At 38.5% G+C, this 19558-nt stretch overlaps 1 protein-coding gene across 1 annotated transcript; it reads left to right on the top strand.

The window, feature by feature from the left end:
- Positions 1-719: 719 nt before the first annotated feature.
- On the top strand, positions 720-9695 carry ythdf1 (YTH N6-methyladenosine RNA binding protein F1). The gene is made up of 6 exons (XM_051117652.1): positions 720-1140; positions 1757-1781; positions 2431-2510; positions 3521-5155; positions 7457-7501; positions 8540-9695. The coding sequence occupies exons 1-6, from the start codon at positions 1114-1116 to the stop codon at positions 8564-8566; spliced, it is 1839 nt and encodes a 612-aa protein (XP_050973609.1). The 5' UTR covers positions 720-1113; the 3' UTR covers positions 8567-9695.
- Positions 9696-19558: the final 9863 nt, after the last annotated feature.

Below are 19558 nucleotides of genomic sequence, written 5' to 3'. Positions count from 1 at the left end.
CATTTATACACTATACCATTTAAAAGCTTGGAGTCAGTATTTTATTTTATTTTATTTTATTTATTTATTTATTTATTTATTGGGGGAATTATTTATAGAAATTAACACTTTACTTCATCAAGGAAACCTAAAAAAAATTGTACTTAGCTGTTTTCAACATAATGATATTTATTATTATTATTATTATTTATTTATTTTTTTATTTTTTATTTTTTTTTTGGAGCAGCAAATCAGAATATTAGAATGATTTCTAAAGAATCATGTGAATGGAGTAATGATGCTAAAAAGTCAGCTTTGAAATCAAAGGAATAAATTACATTTTAAAATATATTCAAATAGAATATATTACAGTACTCTTTTAAATAGCAAAAATATTTCAAAATTGCTGTACTTTGGATGAAATAAATGCAGGCTTGCGAGCAGAAGAGACTTCTTTAAAAAACATTAAAAGTCTTACTGTTCAAAAACTTTTGACTGGTAGTCTATGTATACTCTTATGATAAATATGTAATTATATGTAAAACAACAATCCCAAAAATAGCATATGTAGAATCCTCTCATTTAGTAACTTAGCCACTACACTTTACATTTCTTTAAGTAAATATTAGAAAAAAGAAAAATATGAAATATTTATATTTGCTAAAATAAACAAGACATTTATGGATAACAACTTTTTTCCAATTTGCTCAGGTTGATCACCTCCGCATGGCCACCCGGTCCATGTGGCGTCAGTCCCTCCGCGCAGATCCCGGATGGAGCGGCCATTGGGCGGAAGTGAACAGAGGTGCACAATAACTGCGGGCTGGGAGGAGGAAAAAATATATATACACTTTGAAATAAATTTACACTCGGCGTGTGACAGCCTTGGATTAAACCCCAAAACCGCAGAGCCTCTGATACTCTCAGAAACATCCTCAGGCTGGACTTTTAGTGCGCCCGAGAGGACCGGATCGCCGGAATCAAGTCGTGGAACTTGCTGAAAAAAGCGCAGTTCAGCCTGCACGGAGCCGAGAGGAACCCACGGGCTTCGGGTTACGCCGAGCACCCTTCGCTGCTGCTTCTTTTTTCTTTGCAAGACTCTTGCTGAATCTAAAGAGGCCCTCTTGATGAATTATGTCTACCACCAGTATTGACCCACAGGTAGGTTGGAGTGGCACGGCGTCGCTAAGGCCTTTAGGAGGAGCAGGGAATGTGCGTGCAGCCTCCGCCGCTTCTGCGGAGACATTACGGGCATCTGCCTCTGCTTGCTTCACACAAGCGCGATGGCTAACGAGTTAGCATTTTTCCACTCGTTTAATTGAGTATCACATCGCGTTTCTTCGGTCCAAACAGACGTTTCCGTTCGACACATCGCTAAATGCGTTTTGCTCCAGTGTACCGTCAGGATAAAACTTAATTTAGTACACAATCTCGCATCAGCTTCCGAGAGTTAGAACCAGCTTTCTCTGGACTTGGGCTGATCTGCGTGGTCGACGAAATCTTTAGCTATCCGGGTGGACGTGTAATTCCTCGATTGACTAAATAAATATCAACATAAGCCCCCGTTTCTCTTTAATAACGAATGGCGAGCGTCTCCTGATAGTGCATTGATTTATTGCTGATGCTCTGATGGAGTCGATGTGGATTAGGAGCATGAAACGTTGTGTAGTATTTATATGTTAAACACGAAGAGCTCGTGTTTAAAACAGCAATTAAAAGGTGTTAATGTTTTATCTTGTTGTTTCTGTCCATCTCTGATCACCTACTGAATGGGAAGACATCCAAAGGGCAAGACGCTAAAGGTGAGTTTCCTTAATAACATATATGTCTATACAGATTTAGAAATAAAACGTCCAGGGTAGTCTCACTAATTCACATTAAGTTCAGTTTTAACCATTATTGATGCTCTTGGCTATGGCTGTTAAGTCAAATGTAGGCATTCATTCTCTGTGATATATATCAAGGCCTGGTTGCTGTGTTGCTCACATATCATTCAAATAATGTTGTTTGAGAGCTCAATCAATCACCTGATGGAGTCATATACCTCCTCTTGGAGGCCAGAACTGCTCCTGTAGGATTAACACCACACTGACACATCAGTTGGCAGCGGGAGCTTGGCTTTTGAGCACATTAAATAGATTATGCTTCATAATTCTGTAGCATTAACTACTGTGTTTGAGATTTTGTATCCTTTGGGCTTGGGTAATTTTTAGATGTCTGTAGTATCATGGCAGTCAGACAGAACATGTGGTGAGTGACTCACTGGAGTCATTGTGGTAAAATACACATTACTGTAGTCATTTATCATTTGTCGAAGATCTAAAATGTAATGGTATAGCGCTGGTTAAGCGATCTTCCATGGGGCAGAGAAGACTGTTGGATTTAGCATGTGCTTTGAGTTTGCTGTCAGATGTAGAAAATTGAACAGTAACCCATCATTCTGTATTTCAGTGCAAAATGGCTCTCTTCATCAGAAGGAAACGGTCCACGACAATGACTTTGAACCATACCTCACTGGCCAGTCTAATCCGGTGAGAAATGTGTTTTTGTGTTTGTCTTGGTGTGAAATAGAGAAAATACATTGAATTTCATCATGCATTCTCTGAAAGCAAGTCTTATTTTTTCGCTTCTCAGATTATTGTTTCTTGCTTAAATTATTTTTAAGGAAACAAAATACTGAATATGCTTTTTTAATGCATTATTTATGTAGGATTGCGCATGTAAACATACTTGGTACAAAGTGTAATTTTTTTTTTATCTACCTCTGAAAAACTTTTCTGCTGCTTTATCTGAGAATAGGAAAAAAATATGTGACCCTGGACCACAAAACCAGTCGTAAGTAGCGTGGTATATTTGTAGCAATAACCAATAATACATTGTACACATCAAAATTTTTGTTTTTTTATGCCAAAAATCATTAAGATATGAAGTAAATATCATGTTCCATGAAGATATTTTGTAAATTTCCTACCGTAAATATATTGACACTTCTTGATTGATTTTTTTTTTTTTTTTTTTTTTTTTTTTCCTCAGATTCTAGATTTTCAAATATTTGTATCTCAGCCAAATATTGTTCTATCTTTACAAACCGTACATCAATGGAAAGCTTATTTATTCAGCTGATAGATCTTATGACTGGTTTTGTGTTCCAGGGTCACATATATAACTAGGTTTCACAGTGGGAAATTTGTCTGTGCTTTTTTGCAATAATCTGAAATAACTTTTTTGCTTTTGTAACTGAGTCAGGGGAAAATAATATTTCAATCAACTGGGTTTTACTCTGGGAAATTTGACTAATTTTTTTTTAAGTTACCAGTACCTTACCACAACCACAGTACATTACTAAAAGGAACTGGTTGTACAGTATACCATGTCATTTTCTATAAATTGTTCTGGAGTTTAAAATAATTCACAATTCATAAATATGGAGTGTTTGCCAAGATTCAGCTCAGATCTATTTTTATGCTGTTTGAAATTAGTATATTTAGTTTGCATTTGCTCATTATTAATTCTAACAACTCTATTTTTGGTTGTCCCTCAGAATAACAGTTACCAATCAATGACCGACCCATACCTGTCTAGCTACTATGCCCCCTCGATCGGGTTCCCGTACCCCCTCAGCGAGGCCCCCTGGTCCACCGGTGGAGACCCGCCGATCCCGTACCTCACTCCGTACGCCCCCCTCAGCAATGGAGACCATCACTTCATGCATGACACTGTGTTCGGACAGCCAGGGGGTCTGGGCAGTAGCATCTATCCGCACCGCTTTAACTTTTTCCCTGAAAACCCAGCTTTTTCCGCTTGGGGTACGAGCGGCTCCCAGGGCCAGCAGACTCAGAGTTCTGCGTATGGGGGCAGTTACAGTTACCCGCCCAGTTCTTTAGGTGGCACCCTGGTACCCGACGGGCAAACGGGCTTCCCGAGTGACACCCTGAATAAGGCGCCAGGTATGAATAGCTTAGAGCAGGGCATGGTGGGGTTGAAGATCGGCGGCGACGTGACTGGAGGTGGTTCTGGAGTGAAGACGGTGGGTTCGGTGATCGGTGGAGGTCCGGTGGCGGCGGCCGTGGCCACGGGGAATGGCGGGACTCCAATCGGGCTCCCGCCTCCCAAACCCACGTCTTGGGCGGCCATCGCTAGCAAGCCGGCCAAGCCTCAGCAGCTGAAGGTGAAGAGCAAGGCGGGGATGCCCATGGCCGGAGGCACCCTGCCTCCGCCGCCCATCAAACACAACATGGACATTGGCACCTGGGATAATAAGGGGCCTGTGACTAAAGTGGCTTCGCCACTGCCGCCCCACCACCAGCAGCAGCCTCCACTCCACTCCCAGGGTCACCTACCGCCTCACCCTCACGGACTCCCGCCCCCACCTCAGCCCCCTATGCCGTCTGCCCAATCACTTGCCCAGCAGATGGCGATGCAGGGTCCGCCCCCTCCGCAGCCTTACCAGAACCACACCCCTGCGCCTCCCCCTCAAACCCGGTGGGTTGCCCCACGTAACCGCAACCCTGGTTATGGCGGGGGCGGCAGCGTGGACAGCAGCGGCTCGTCAAGCGGCGGAGGGGTCGGCAACGGCGGCGGTGGCGGACCTCCGGGTTCGGGTGCCATCGAATCCCACCCGGTCCTTGAAAAGCTACGTGCGGCGCACAGCTACAATCCCAAGGACTTTGATTGGAACCTGAAAAACGGCCGGGTTTTCATCATTAAGAGCTACTCTGAGGACGACATCCACCGCTCCATCAAGTACTCCATCTGGTGCAGCACGGAACACGGTAACAAGCGGCTGGATTCGGCCTTTCGCGCCATCAATGGCAAGGGTCCCGTCTATCTGCTGTTTAGCGTCAACGGCAGCGGACACTTCTGCGGCGTGGCGGAGATGCGCTCGCCCGTAGACTACGGCACCAGCGCCGGCGTTTGGGCGCAGGACAAGTGGAAGGGCAAATTCGACGTGGACTGGCTGTTTGTTAAAGACGTGCCCAACAGCCAGCTCAGGCACATCCGCCTGGAGAACAATGACAACAAGCCCGTGACCAACTCCCGTGACACGCAGGAGGTGCCTCTGGAGAAGGCCAAGCAGGTGCTGAAGATCATCGCCACCTACAAACACACCACCTCCATCTTCGATGACTTCTCACACTACGAGAAACGGCAGGAGGAGGAAGAGGTGGTAAGAAAGGTAATGTGCTTTTTTTCTAACCTTTTTTTTTAACAATAGAGGGTTTGCACTTTTGTCACGATTTGGTCAGTTACCCGGAATCGCGGCCATATTGGCAATACTCGGATGTAAACAACACCATCTATTGCACGGTTAATGTCCTGCTGAATACATTGTTTGCTAATTTATGCTGTGTAAGCCATGGAAAAAAACATGTGGAAGCTGCTAAATCATATGGAGTTGGACTTAGCAAGCAGGAAAGGGTGCAATATTTTGACAAACTAAGTAAATAGGTTGTAAAGATGCCTACAAACAGTATTAATTAAGATATCAGCCTAATGTTTCACTTACCTGACTGAAAATAAGAACAAACACGAATGTTGTCAAGGTTCTTGCCCTGGAAATCCTGGCTCAGTTTGGCCAACCACAAATGCCTTTTGTTCCTCAGACAGTTTTTATTTATTTATTTTATTTATTTATTTTTTTTTTGTGCTCTCCTCTTTGATTTTAGGGGTGGGGGGAAAAATTGTTATACAAACGTGTGAATTGCGATTCAGTCTTTTAGCAATTTGCATTGATTCACAAATTTCAAAAATCAATTTTCTAGTTAATGTAATAGTAATAATAGAATGATGTTGCTGGAACAAAACGGCAACAGCAATGGAGGAGGGAAGAAAATACATCCTGCCCCATTTTAAGCCAGGGCAAGTGTTTGGAAAATTTTTTTTATATTAATTATTCATCTTTTGTTATGGGAAGTAGAGGTGTGCCCAAATAATGAATCCGTATTCAGAAAGGCGTGGAAAACAAACAAAGCGTTCTATGGAGCCACTAAAGGGACATGGTTAGCTGCTTGCTAGTGATAGCCTGTTAAATTAGAGTACATAATATATATTTCATCTTGAGATGGCTGATAGGATGATGGCCAATGATTCGCACACCACTGACAAACATCTGACTTGTAAAATATGTGGAAAGTAGCTCTACCACCGCTCCGTGATCGCAAAGCTCGAAAGTAAAAGTAAAAATGCAAGCACACATTCAAAAGCGGTTTCAGTGCTCCGGATATTAATAACGGCTCCCTGATGACCACAGTTTATATACTGTATAATTAGCCAAAGATATAACTGAAAGAGAATGCATTGAAAATATTTTTTCTCCAATCTTGTATTTAGGGGTAACGTTACATGTCATTTCCTTTCTGCAGGAAGGAGCATGTTCATAAACGCGGTATGATTCGGACACATCCTTGATGGGAAGTGTATAATTTCATTTAATTAATTTAATTAGAAAGTTAATAGGAAACCCTGATTTCTTGAGTCAGGACTATCCATATAGACTGGTGTGGTTTTTTTTTGTATTAAAACACTGGTGCATTTGATGTCCAGTGTGCACAAAAAATTGGTTAAAAAGTGTGAATCATGACTGAAAATCAAATAATCGTGAATTGGTTTTTAATCGAATCCTGAGGTACCGAAAGATTCCCACCCCTACTTGATTTGTTTCTTTTGGCAGTCTACAGTACTCCAAATGTTCTTCCCAGTCCGACCGATTAGTACAGCCCAAAACATGATAATAATTGACTCTTAAGCAGCAATAATCAGCTAAATATGCAAGTTTCATTTGGTTCAGTGGCACATTCAGTGCCGCCAATATGGCCGATTGATGACGCGCCGTGAAAACACACTATAACTGCATTGTTAGCTAACGATTGGGATGTACTGATGCAGATTGTGTGTTTTATGTGAGATTATTATCTCAAGGTTCAGAGATGTATATACTGAAGGAAAATTTTTCTGTTTCGAGGTGAATGACCATAAGCAGTGATTAACCAAAGAACTTTGAACGGCATGTGAAGGGTTCAGGCTACTGTACTGTACATATCACTGAAACTGCCTAAGTAAAGGTTACAGCTGTTTTTAGGTGCCATTGATCATATATACCTGGTTGTTTTTTGAATGGTTGATGCTCTTTGCTTGTGCTGTTGATGCTTCAGTTATTTCATTATTTTGTTTTTGATATTTCAACCATTAGTGGTTTTTAGTACCGTGATGCTTTAAGTATCAAGCTGCTAGTAAAATTATATTTTATCAGTAAGATTTCTGGTGATCGTAAGCTAAAATACATGTGGCTTCACTTTGTTTGCTCATGTGGTTTTATTCACTGTCAATTATCTCTGCTTTTGACTGTTTATGTATAAATTTGGTGAAAAGTTTCAGTTATTGGCCTTTTTATGCAACAAAAATGTAAGACAATGCTGATGTTTTTGATTTGTGTTAAAGGATTATTGATTTTATTCTCTTCTTTCATCTCCACCGACAGAACCTAGAGCCTGCTCCTCTCCAGAACCGATCCCGACTGGATCAAGTAAGCTTTTCTTTTATTTATTTATTTATTTTTTTATAGTCTTCCAAGGATAATGTGGTTATGGAAGATCTCGAAATGTGAATTGTGATTTCTAGACCAACTGTGGAATGTTTTGTGTTTTTTATGCTCAAATCTAAAATATTTAATTGGCTATGAGTTGCACCTTTTACTGAAGCTAACTTTCATCTTGCTGCTCCTGTAACACTCATTTGACTTTAAAATACAGTCTGTTAAACTGTACTGTTTAATCACATACACCAGTTTTACTCATAAAATTCCCCCAAAGACTGTGATTAGTAATATGTCTAGAGGACATCTTTAAGAAGTTTGTTTGACCTACAATCCTGTATAGAGTTTATCATTCTTTATGTAATTTATCTGTTTATTAATAGATTTGTAATTTTTAACGGTCATACTGAAAAAAAAAAATGATAGTGAAACAATTTTCACTCAGAAATTGCTAGTAAATTTCACAAATAATTACAAAGAAACAGCAAGTAACACACTGAATTCAAATAAAAGGACTTAATGTCATATTTAATATTTTGTTAAATACTCCAGTAATCTTTGTTTTATTTACAACTTTAAAGATAATTTTTATAATGTAAATTTTACGTCTATTTCAAAGTCTTTCCTTATGAGTGTAAATGTTTTTAAAGATCCAAATTATAAATAATGAGTCCTTGAGTCTGAAATTTTCATATGCATCAAAATCTGTCACAGTGGCTCCAAATTGTCAAAACACCTCTCTTGCTATGGATGCAAAAAGTGCAGAAAATTAAGCCCAAATTCAAATGTTTTTTTAATGACGGACAAAAGATTCGGAGGCCGTTTGTAAACGTGATTGCCACAACGTTAGGTCATATTTATTTTTTAACATGCAAGAATTTCGGACTCCGTGTGACAATATAAAAGTAGTATATAAATATGCCTTTTATTGTCAAAATGCATTAGTATTTTAAATGAAGGTAGTTTTTGTTTTTTTGTGTACATAAAAATAACCTTCCCTCCATTTCTCTCTCTTTCTCTTCTTTACAGGAACGCCAGAACCGAAATAAACAATAGAAGGCTGCCCCCTACATATGATGAGCAGTTGTTTTAGGACTGACCATTTGAAAATGAAATTTAAAGAGGACACAAGATGAAATTTAAAAAAAAATAAACAATCATTTTGTTTTTCTATTTAATTCTGGTGACTTCAGCCAGCGTCAGACTCGAGCCTCTGCGCCTCCGGCTTCACCTGTGGCGGCTGAAGTCGATTAGCACCTCTCAACGTCGCGTCATCATTTCTTTTTCTTTTTTTTTTTCTTTCTCTTCTTTTCTATGGTTTGGTATTGTTTTCATACACCTTCCTCCCTCCTTTGACCAACCGATATCTGCACAAGTCTTTTATTTCATCCTATATTTTTGTTTCTTCAGCCCCACTGCTCCTCATCATGCCCTTCAGAGTTGGTTAAATGAGTGGGTAGTGACTTCTGTGATGTGTGTATGTGTGTGTATCAGGGATGGTGGTGGAGTGTATGTCAGTCATGTGATATGGCAGAGGTAAGGGAGGGGGGGGGTGTGTTCAGACTCCGCTCTGGTTGGGGGAGGGGCATCTCCAGCATCAGTAACTGTAACAGGCCAGTGGTTTTGAACCCATTTGTGGAGAATCGTGCAACTGCGTAGAAGGGACAATGACATGTGTCTTGACATGAGATGATGTTATAAAAAAAAAAAACTATATTTTTGAATTATGTAACACTTGACTTTTTTGTTCAGTGACGAGCCACTTATGTCACAGGTTTTGTTTTTTCTTTTCTGTTTTTCCTGCTTGGAGCCTTAACATTTTAAAGCTACGGAAACCGTTTAATAATGGCTGTTCTATACCTCAATTGAAACAGCGTTATCAGGGAGACGACATCCCATGCATCCTTAACCAAGGGAAGTCAACATTGTCACTGGCTGGACTAAAAAAAAAGAACAAAAAAAAGAAAAAAAAGAAACTAAAACTAATGTTTTTGTTGCGGTTCAGAGCCCAGCGCTCAGACTCTGTTCCCATACACGCTTAATGTTTAAGAGCAGAAATGTAACTACTTACTGTTCCAACCCCGCCCAGCAGAGGTCGCTGTTTCTTTAAGCCAATCTGAGAGATGTAGCAATTCACTGCTTTTTATTTGAAATCACCTTAGATGCATCACCTCCTTTTTTTTTTTTTTTTTTTTTTTTTTTTGTTTTGTTTTGTTTTGTTTTTGTTTTTGTTCTGTCCTTTCTTAACAGATTTCATTTTATCGCTTTTTCCCTCCCCATGTCCTCAGTATATTGCTAAGCTTTAACGTAGGATCATATAATTATAACAATAACGAAGAACGCCTCAAATGTGTAACCTGAAAATTAATGTTACTGATTTACTGTTAAAAGTAAGAAAAACAAACAAACAAACAAAAAAAAGAGTATATGGTTTCTGTGCGTGATTTTTTTAGGACCTGCTTGCTGTTTTGTGTGTTTGTGTGTGGGAGAGCGGAATTGAACCGTGTGAGGGTTTCAGATTTCTATAGTCATATAACAAAAGATTCATGAAAATATATGAAATACTAAAAATATTAAAAAAAGAGTTACAAGACAAACATTTAAGTCACCCCTGAAATGAATATGCATTGTATTGGAAGGTCACTATCTATCACGTTCTTAGATTTGATCATGCTCATTATTAAAATAATACTATATGGTGTAATTGCTGTTTGAAGGTGTTCTTTTTACTGCCTTGTTTTGTTGGGAATACTGTCTGTGTTGTTGTTTTTGCACCAAGATGCCCAAAACACAGAGTTCTGTATCACTTTATAACCTACTCGCAAAAGGATTTCATTTTAAGAAATCACCTTTGATGAACACATTGGATAAACATGCTTCATTTTAAGACATGGCAGACATATTTATGTATTTTTTTTTATTATTATTAATATTTTTTTTTTTGGTAAAATAAGCTTCGAAATACTGCTAATTATAACAGTTTATTATAATATGATCACCAATGCTTCATAAATGTGACCCTGGACCACAAAACCAGTCTGAAGTAGCATGAGTATATTTGTAGCAATACACTGTAAAAAAAAAACAACAACAATTTGTTGAGTCAATTTAAAATAATTTGTAACCTGGCTGCCTTAAAATGTTAAGTTCAATCAACTCAAAAAAAAGTTTATTCAAGTTGAAATGTTAAATTATACTAAGTGACAACTTAGATATTTGAGTTGAATCAACTTAAAATTTTAAGGCAGCTGGGTTACTTAGCCATCTGTTAAGTTTAGCAAACACAAATATCTAAGTTGTTACTTAGTACAACTTAACATGTCAAGTTGACTAAACATTTTAGTTGACTGAACTTTTTTAAGGCAGCAGGGTAACAAATTATTTTAAGCTGACTCAACAAATTGTGTTTTTTATTTTTTACAGTGTAGCCAACAATACATTGTGTGGGTCAAAATTATCGATTTATCTTTTATGCTAAAAATCATTAGGATTTCATGTTCCATGAAGATATTTTGTAAATTTCCTACCCTAAATATATCAAAATGTAATTTTTGATTAGTAATATGCATTGCTAAGAACTTCATTTGGACAACTTTAAAGGCGATTCTCTCTCTCTCTCTCTCTCTCTCTCTCTCTCTCTCTCTATATATATATATATATATATATATATATATATACAGATTCCAGATTTTCAATTGGTTGTATCTCAGCCAAATATTGTCCTATCCTAACAAACCATACATCAATGAAAAGCTTATTTATTCAGATGACAAATGTTTGTTTGCCTACATTTTTAAAGGGTTAAATAGTTTATCCATAATCAAATTTCTAGAGTGTGTTATTGGTCATTTTTAGATATGCACTACTACAGCAAAGAATATTTGATGTACCCCACCTTTGCCTAACCATTCATTGTTGAGTTGAAGAGAATGAGCGGTGTTTGTCTACACTCTTAAAAATAATGGCTCCAAAGGGGTGTTTTTGCAGTGATGCCACAGAAGAGCCATTTTTGGTTCCTGAAGAACCTTTTATTGAAGTTCCTAAAAGAACCATTTTAAAAATCCAAAGAACCTTTTCTACATTTGAAAGATTTCATGGATGTTTAAGGTTCTTCATGGAACCATTGATTATAATAAGGAACCTTTAATTTTAAGAGTGTAAGTTGTGTTTATACAGTAAAGATTGACCATTTTATTTATATTAAAATAAATAACCAATGATAGTAGTTAAATCACACATCGTGATCTGACAGTGGTCAAACGCAAAGATGTTTGGCATGTGTGGCACATATGTGACCCTGGACGGCAACACCAGTCATAAGTAGCACGGGTATATTTGTAGCAATAGGCAACAATACATTGTATGGGTCAAAATTATCGATTTTTCTTTTATTCCAAAAATCATGTCCATGTTCCAGGAAGATATTATGTAAATTTCTTACCGTAAATATAATGTAATTTTTGGTTAGTAATATGCATTGCTAAGAACTTCATATGGACGGCTTTAAAGGCAATTTTTTGCACCCTCAGATTTCAGATTTTCAAATAGCCAAATATTGTCCTATCCTAACAAACCATACATCAATGGAAAGCTTATTTATTCAACTTTCAGATAATGTATAAACCTCAATTTCAAAAAACTGACCCTTATGCCTGGTTTTGTGGTCCATGGCCACATATAAATAGCAATATTATTTGCTAAAGATAATTTAAGAATATTAAAAAAGGTGTTGAATTTATTACTGAAACGCTCAAAATAAAATGCTATCTTGAGAGTCGAATCTGTAGATAGCTGAGTACAGCACCATCTGAATTGATTGGCTGCCATCTTGTACTCATCTAGCACATCTAGTTAAAAGAAAGTACAGTTCTGATTAGAAATTGAAACAAGATTTCTAGACAGGCAACGTTGCATGAAATAAAGGTTTATTGACAGGTGAACAAAGAAAGCGTGAAAGAAGGTGACAGGTTTTGGTAGCAAAGATTGAACAGTTTTGATACTTAAAAACAGCAAGTCCTATTCTAAATGTTACACAATAACATCCTCATGACTTTAACTTGCCATTTCTGGCCAGTTTAATCTAAACAAATCCATATATTTCAGTCGAATTCAGTATTTATACAAGTATACGTTGTGTGTTTTAAAACTATTATCAATACATGATCACAAAACATGATGAATATTGACCTCCGTCTTTGGTTTTGCTGCATTTTTGATGTTTCAATGGTAAGCAGATTCCTTTTGTACACAGAAATGTTAAATATGTGTGCTTAAGTTTCCTTTAAGCAGTGTAATTGTGTATTAGCAAATCCATGTCAGATTCAGATTAAATCATGGAACATGAGCATGTATTAAATAGTCTTAAATCTCTTAGTGTATGAAAATGACCTCATATGCTAGTAGAAACAGACTTAGTGATATTCGAGATAAAACCATAAAATACTTTGAATTAGAAGAGGAATTTCACATTCCTGTCAGCTCCCGAAATTAATATTCCTATCATGCGCCTGCAAACCAAGCGGCCTCAGTTCCTGTTCAGCTCTTTGGCTTTACGAGAATCACCGCGCAGTCTTCACTCCGGATGCTGCTCTTTTTCCTAAACGATACAGGTTTGCCGTTTTAAGGCCCCTCTCTTGGCATTCACCGCGTGCCTTAATTGTATTGATATTAAATCAAGGTCCGCCGTGAACACGCAGAGTGGCGGGCCCGTGTCACCACCCTCCATGACGCGCGCACACCAGAGCGGGCTGCTCTTCAAAGAGTACCGCAAAGAGGGATGTCGTAATGCGTTTTGACAACACGCCGACGACAAAACGTCAAAATAATAATCACGTTAGTGTTTCTACATTGCTTTCTATTTCAATTTCGCTTGAAACCCAATCAAATGCCAAAGCACATATTGCGCAGAGCAGGCCAACCAGTGGCCTATATTCACTCTCTTTCTAAGCTGCTCTGTATATGATTCTGCAGCCTCAATTCAAGCAGCCATGGCTATTGTCCTCCTCCTTTTGAGTCTCTGGGATTTTCGTGCCTCGGTGGCAGTACGGTTAGGAATTCAAAAAGAATGTCAGTGGCCAAATATAGCATGATATGAATTAATCGGTGTCGCATAAAGCAAGGGCTTGCATTGCAGGCGACAGAATGAAAGCAATGAAGAAGGTATAGCATCCGTCCGAAGGGCGCGCATTGTTATGATTCTCACTCATTTTGCTGACCTCTGCAGTAGTGCATCCTTTAGACTACATCAGGTGTAAACAAAACACTTTAAAAAACGCAAAATAGCCTACACAATCGTCTGTTTTACAAAAAGCTGCCAACCAACCTTATTCAAAACAATATCACCTCCAAAACAAGCAAAATGACTGAAACACCACTACAGTCCCCCCGTAAACACGATGCTCCATTTTCTCCGTCGAGCATCTTTTTGAGCTGCCGCCGTATCCCTCTTGCATCCCGCAACGAGGTCACGCCTGTCGTTCAGCGCTGCAACACATCGATTGTATCCCGTTTTTATTCGTAATCGTCTTCTGCTGCAGTGTTAAATGGCCTCGTTTGCGTCTTGGTTGCGCTGATCCCTTCTGGAGAGATTAGAGCTTCCTCGCGTCCCCGCGCGCTCGCCCTCCTCTGCTGATAGGACTCAAGCGCGAGAGGATTACATCGGGACATGGTGACGTCATGACCCGCACCGAAGGCCCCCTCCCCTCCCGTTAACCAAATCCCCATCAGTACGATGCCCTTGAAAACCAGTGAGGCTGACATTCGGGGGACTGAGAGCCATTAGCGCCCTTTACATTCAGTTGAGTTGCTGTAGTAGCTACCCAAAATTGGTCATAACCACAATGTCCCCGAGCACTCTTCATGGTTTATCACTTCTTTCACATATTTTTGTCAGATTTATTGCCACACTTTAGAAAGAGAGCGAGAATTCTAAGCAATCCCCACCGTCTCAATCCCGCACCGCATGCAGATTCAGAGCTTTTATGGAAGGATGCGTGCTTTACATTTTGGCAAACAATCTACAAAATATATCTGAAATACGTCATCTAAATATTAGAATCATTTTAGTGCTGTGCAACGATTAATCGCATCCAAAATAAAAGTTTTTGTGTACTGTGTGTATATTTATTATGTATATATAAATACATACACATGAATGGATATATTTAAGAAAAATATATTATGTTTATTAATTATATTTTTATATAATGTAAATTATATGAATATAAATATATACATGAATGCATGTAAATATTGTCAGTATATGTGTGTATCTTTAGTTTAATAAATATAAACAGTACACACCTATAAACATAGTCTTTTATTTTGGATGCGATTATTCACGATTAATCGTTGCATGCTAATTAGTAGTCTACGAGGGAATTATTTCATGATTTTAATTCAGTTTTCTCAGGGAACAGATCTTTCGCAAGTCGCAACAGTTTCGTAGAGCACCTAGCGATTAGCTAACTGCCAATTATCTTAAATTAAAAAAAAAGTTTTGATGAGTTAATCAGTAATAAAGTTATAAATAATTTAAAAAGACAGCTTTTATCAATGTTCTGCTCAATTAAGTTTGGTAGCAGCGCCGTAGCTGTCCAGTTTGCGAATGGTTTGTGCATTTGGACCTTGTAAGGTAAATGTTTAAAAATGTTCTTAAAAGTATAAACTACTACATACCCCCTGCATATTCTTTGGGGGTTTAAATCTTAAAGGGATAGTTCACCCATAAATGAAAATTCTGCCATTAATTACTCACCTTCATGTCGTTCCAAACCTGACCTTTCTTCAGAACACAAATTAAGATATTTTTTTTTTATCTCTGACCTTCCATAGGCAGCAAAGGTCCTACCTCGGTCAAGGTACAGAAACCTATAGGACGGGGTGCCCAAACTCGGTCCTGGAGGGCCTTTGTCCTGCAAAGTCTAGCTACAACTTGCCTCAACACACCTGCCTGTAAGTTTCTAGCATGCCTGGTAAAAGCTTGATTAGTTGGCTCAGCTGTGTTTAATTGGGGTTGGAGCTAAAGGGCCGAGTTTGGGGACCCCTGGGTATAGGACATTGTTAAAATAGTCCATGTGAGATCAGTGATTCAACTGAAGTAATTTTATGAAGCTATAAGAAAACATTTCTGTGCACAAAGAAAACAAAAATAACGATTTTATTCAACGATTTCTTCTCCTCTGGGACAGTCTACCGCCATTAACGAGAGTACCACGACGCATGCGTGTGGTGCTGCTGACGTAGAACGTTGCATGTTGTTTACAAACAGAGGAACACACACGTATACATCGTGGTACTTTCTGTGCTGGCACCTATGGTGACGATGATGGAGATGAATTATTTAATAATAACAAAATTATGGTTGAACCACTGATGTCACATCCCAGCAGGCACACAACGTCATAAGACGCTGATATTTGGTTAAATTTCGGTTGCGACATCGGCTGACCAAAATTCAATGTAAATTCAACGTTTAATGTCAACGTTAAATTGATGTCCAATACCAATGTCAGCTGACGTTGATATTTTGTTGTTTTTAGGCTGTGTAACCAAAATCCAACATTAAGATCAGCGTCACATTGAGGTCAAATACTGACGTCAACACGATTTTCATTCTAAACTAAAATGCAACGTCTGTCCGACATCACGTCCAACGTCAACCTCACGTTATATAGACGTCCAGTGCCTGCTGGGATTGACCATTTTAACAACCATTTTACCATTTTACGACCATTTTAACATTTTAACCTTTGCTGCAGGGTCTAAACCTCTCAGATTTCATCAAAAATATCTTAAGTTGTGTTCTGCACATGAACGAAAGTCTTACAGGTTTGGAACGAGAGGAGGGTAATTAATTAATGACAGAATTTTCATTTTTGGGTGAACTATCCCTTTAAGACATAATAGGCTGCGTACCCTGGTTGCAGTCTAAATAGTAGGCTATATTTGACGCGTCTTACCCCAGATTCTTTGGTCGTGCTACTTTCTATAATGATCGTAAACATTTGAAAATCGTAAACAAATATCCCATCTAATTTCTACAAATGAGAGCCAGTGGCTAAGCCAGTAGTAAGTGAACGGGGATTTGAATCTTCAAGAAACCCTAGAAACCCACGTGTGATTTCATGGACCTGACAGCTTGCCGCAGTAGGATAATCCATCCACCATCTTGAATTCACCTCATTTCCAATCCCCCTCAGTTCGACTGTAAAATCCCAGAATAGATGCTCAACCGGGAAAACGGTTATTTATTCTTCCCCCTGAAGCGATATTTCGGGCCTACTTCCTTCTCCATTGCGCAAGGGAGGAGTTTTGTCTTTGCATTACAATACCGGCCGGACCATTCATCCCGTGCGTCCCTGCTCTTCAGCGGCCTGTCCACCCCACAGCGCGACCGGGGCCTCTCCATCACAAGACGTCACCACGAATGCAAGTCAGTGCAGGAGGGAGGCTTTGGTGATGCAGGGGCGCGATTCAGCCGCTTTGTCATTGACGACGAGTCAAGATAATGTAGATGAATAAGAGCTGAGAAGCCCTTTGAGTTTAAGTAACTGCCTGCACCTGCTTCTACTGTCATGTATATCTAACCCTGCTGTCGAGGTCAAAGAAGCTCTGTATTCTTTAAGGGATTATTAGAAGGCGTTTAAACTTGCGACGATTGTTACTGTACTGCAATTCAATGAGTCAATTTTGATGAAAGACGAAAAAAAACTGCATTGGCTTTACGAGAAATTATACACGCTAAAATGAAACAAAAACAGCAAAAATGTAAAAGGCACCAACTGTTTTGGCCAAGTATCTTAATTAATCAATTGTATAAATAAATAACATTATGAGAAATAATCAGATAGTTGTGCTGAGAACAGAGAACACAATAATAACATAAATTTAGTATGCTACATAAATATTTTATTTTCTAAATATATTTAGCTTTTCTTCTCATTAAATATCTTCCTATTACTGTCCAATTTTCATCCCGTTTGATAATTTTCTACAACTTCCCTCTTTTCCTCTCTGTGCCGGTCTTCCTTTTCTGCACCCTCTTTTACTTCCAGCCTCCTTCTCTCTTCCTCTCTTCCTCCCACGTGTTTCTACATCACTCTCTTCAGTATGAGATCCACTCTGCCCTACATGTCTCAGCTGATTGGACCAGCTGCTCAACTCAAGTTCACCATAGCAACTATGATTCAGTCGCCCAGCAACGGGTTTTACTTTCACCCCACTTCCTACTCAGGGACCCCCATCTCCCCACAGCCAACCGTCCAGTGGATGAATCTGTCGATAAGTGATAAAGTGTGACTGTCTTACCTGGCATCTGCGGTTTCACAGGGTAGATCACAGCAGTGGGAAGCTGAGATCCGTGTGAGGAGAGATGTGTTCCAAATCTGGCAGAAAAAAATGATTTTATGCTTTTTTATGATTTATTTGTGATATGTTGTGGGTACATTTTGTATATGAAAAAATTACACACATTACATTACTGCATTACAATATTACTTATGGTTTTTAATGCATGATCTAATTCAACTTATCTAATTAAACATAGAAACAGAATGAATAGAATAAGGCGGTAACCTTCAGATGAAAGGTCATCAGCAATATAAAGAGGGTGTGGTTTAATTTCCATACATTATTACATCAGTCACTGGGTAATCTCTGGTGCATATCCTTTGTTGTATCCTCATTCCCTCCTCTCCTATTGTTTTAGTATGTTTGACAAATAGAATCGGAGTCCCTATAACTACGACTCTAATTCCAGAAAAATTGGGGACATTTGTGAAAGGCCATAAAATCGAGAATATGTAATTTGTTCATTCGCTTTAACCTTTATTTAATTGACTGTAAAAGTACAAAGAAAAAATGTCTTCACTGGCCAACTGTAAACTTAAACAAATTTTGATTTTGATGTCTACAACACATTTCAAAAAAGTTGGGACAGAGGCATGTTTACCACTGTGTCAAATCACCTTTCCGTTTAATTACATATTTGAATAATCTGGGAATTAAAGGTATAGTTCACACAAAATGTAGTTTCTGTCATTAATTCCTCACCTTCATGTTGTTCGAAACCCATAGACCTTCATTCTTCTTTGGAACACAAATTAACGTATTTTTGATGAAATCTGAGAGCTTTCTGACATTGCATAGACAGCTACGCAACTGAAATGTTCTCAGGCCCAGAAAGGTAGTAAGGACATCTTTAAAATAGTCCACGTGACATAGTTTTTGTGCACAAAGAAAACAAAAATAACAACTTTATTCAACTGTTTCTTCTCTTGCGCCTCATGTGTTTCTTTCTTCAGTCGTAAAGAAATTATGTTTTTTGAGGAAAACATTTCTGCATTTTTCTCCACATAATGGACTGGTGTGGTGCCCCAATTTTGAACTTCCAAAATGTAGTTTAAATGCAGCTTCAAACGATCCCAAATGCGGTTGTAAATGATCCCACCCGAGGAAGAAGGGTCTTATCTGACGAAACCATCAGTTATTTTCATTAAAAAAATACAATTTAAATACTTTTTAATCTCAAACGCTCGTCTTGCCTTTCTCTCCCTGAACTCTCCAATCGTATTTTCTCCTTCAACTTCAAAAATCATTTCAAAATCATCCTACATTGCTGCAGAAGTACCGACCCAGTCTTTGCAAAGTGAACATGCAAAGATCATCAGTCACCCTTAACAAAAAAGGTAAAACAGCGATATATAATCCAGCCAGAGTAAGACAAGACAAGCATTTGACATTAAAAAGTTAGATATAAATTGTATTATTTTTCTGAAAACAACCGATCGTTTCACTAGATAAGACCCTTCTTTCTCGGCTGGGATCGTTTACAACCGCATTTGGGATCGTTTGAAGCCGCATTTAAACTGCATTTTTGAAATTCAAAATCGGGGCACCATATCAGTCCATTATATAGAGAAAAATCCTGAAATGTTTTCCTCAAAAAACATAATTTCTTTACGACTGAAGAAAGAAAAACATGAACATCTTGGATGACAAGGGGGTGAGTACATTATATGTGAATCTTTGTTGTGAAAGTGGACTTCA

Source organism: Labeo rohita, chromosome 8, assembly GCF_022985175.1.
Source record: "Labeo rohita strain BAU-BD-2019 chromosome 8, IGBB_LRoh.1.0, whole genome shotgun sequence".
Classification (NCBI taxonomy): domain Eukaryota; kingdom Metazoa; phylum Chordata; class Actinopteri; order Cypriniformes; family Cyprinidae; genus Labeo; species Labeo rohita.
The sequence above is the reverse complement of the archived record's forward strand: the minus strand, read 5'-3'. Positions and strand labels throughout refer to the sequence as shown.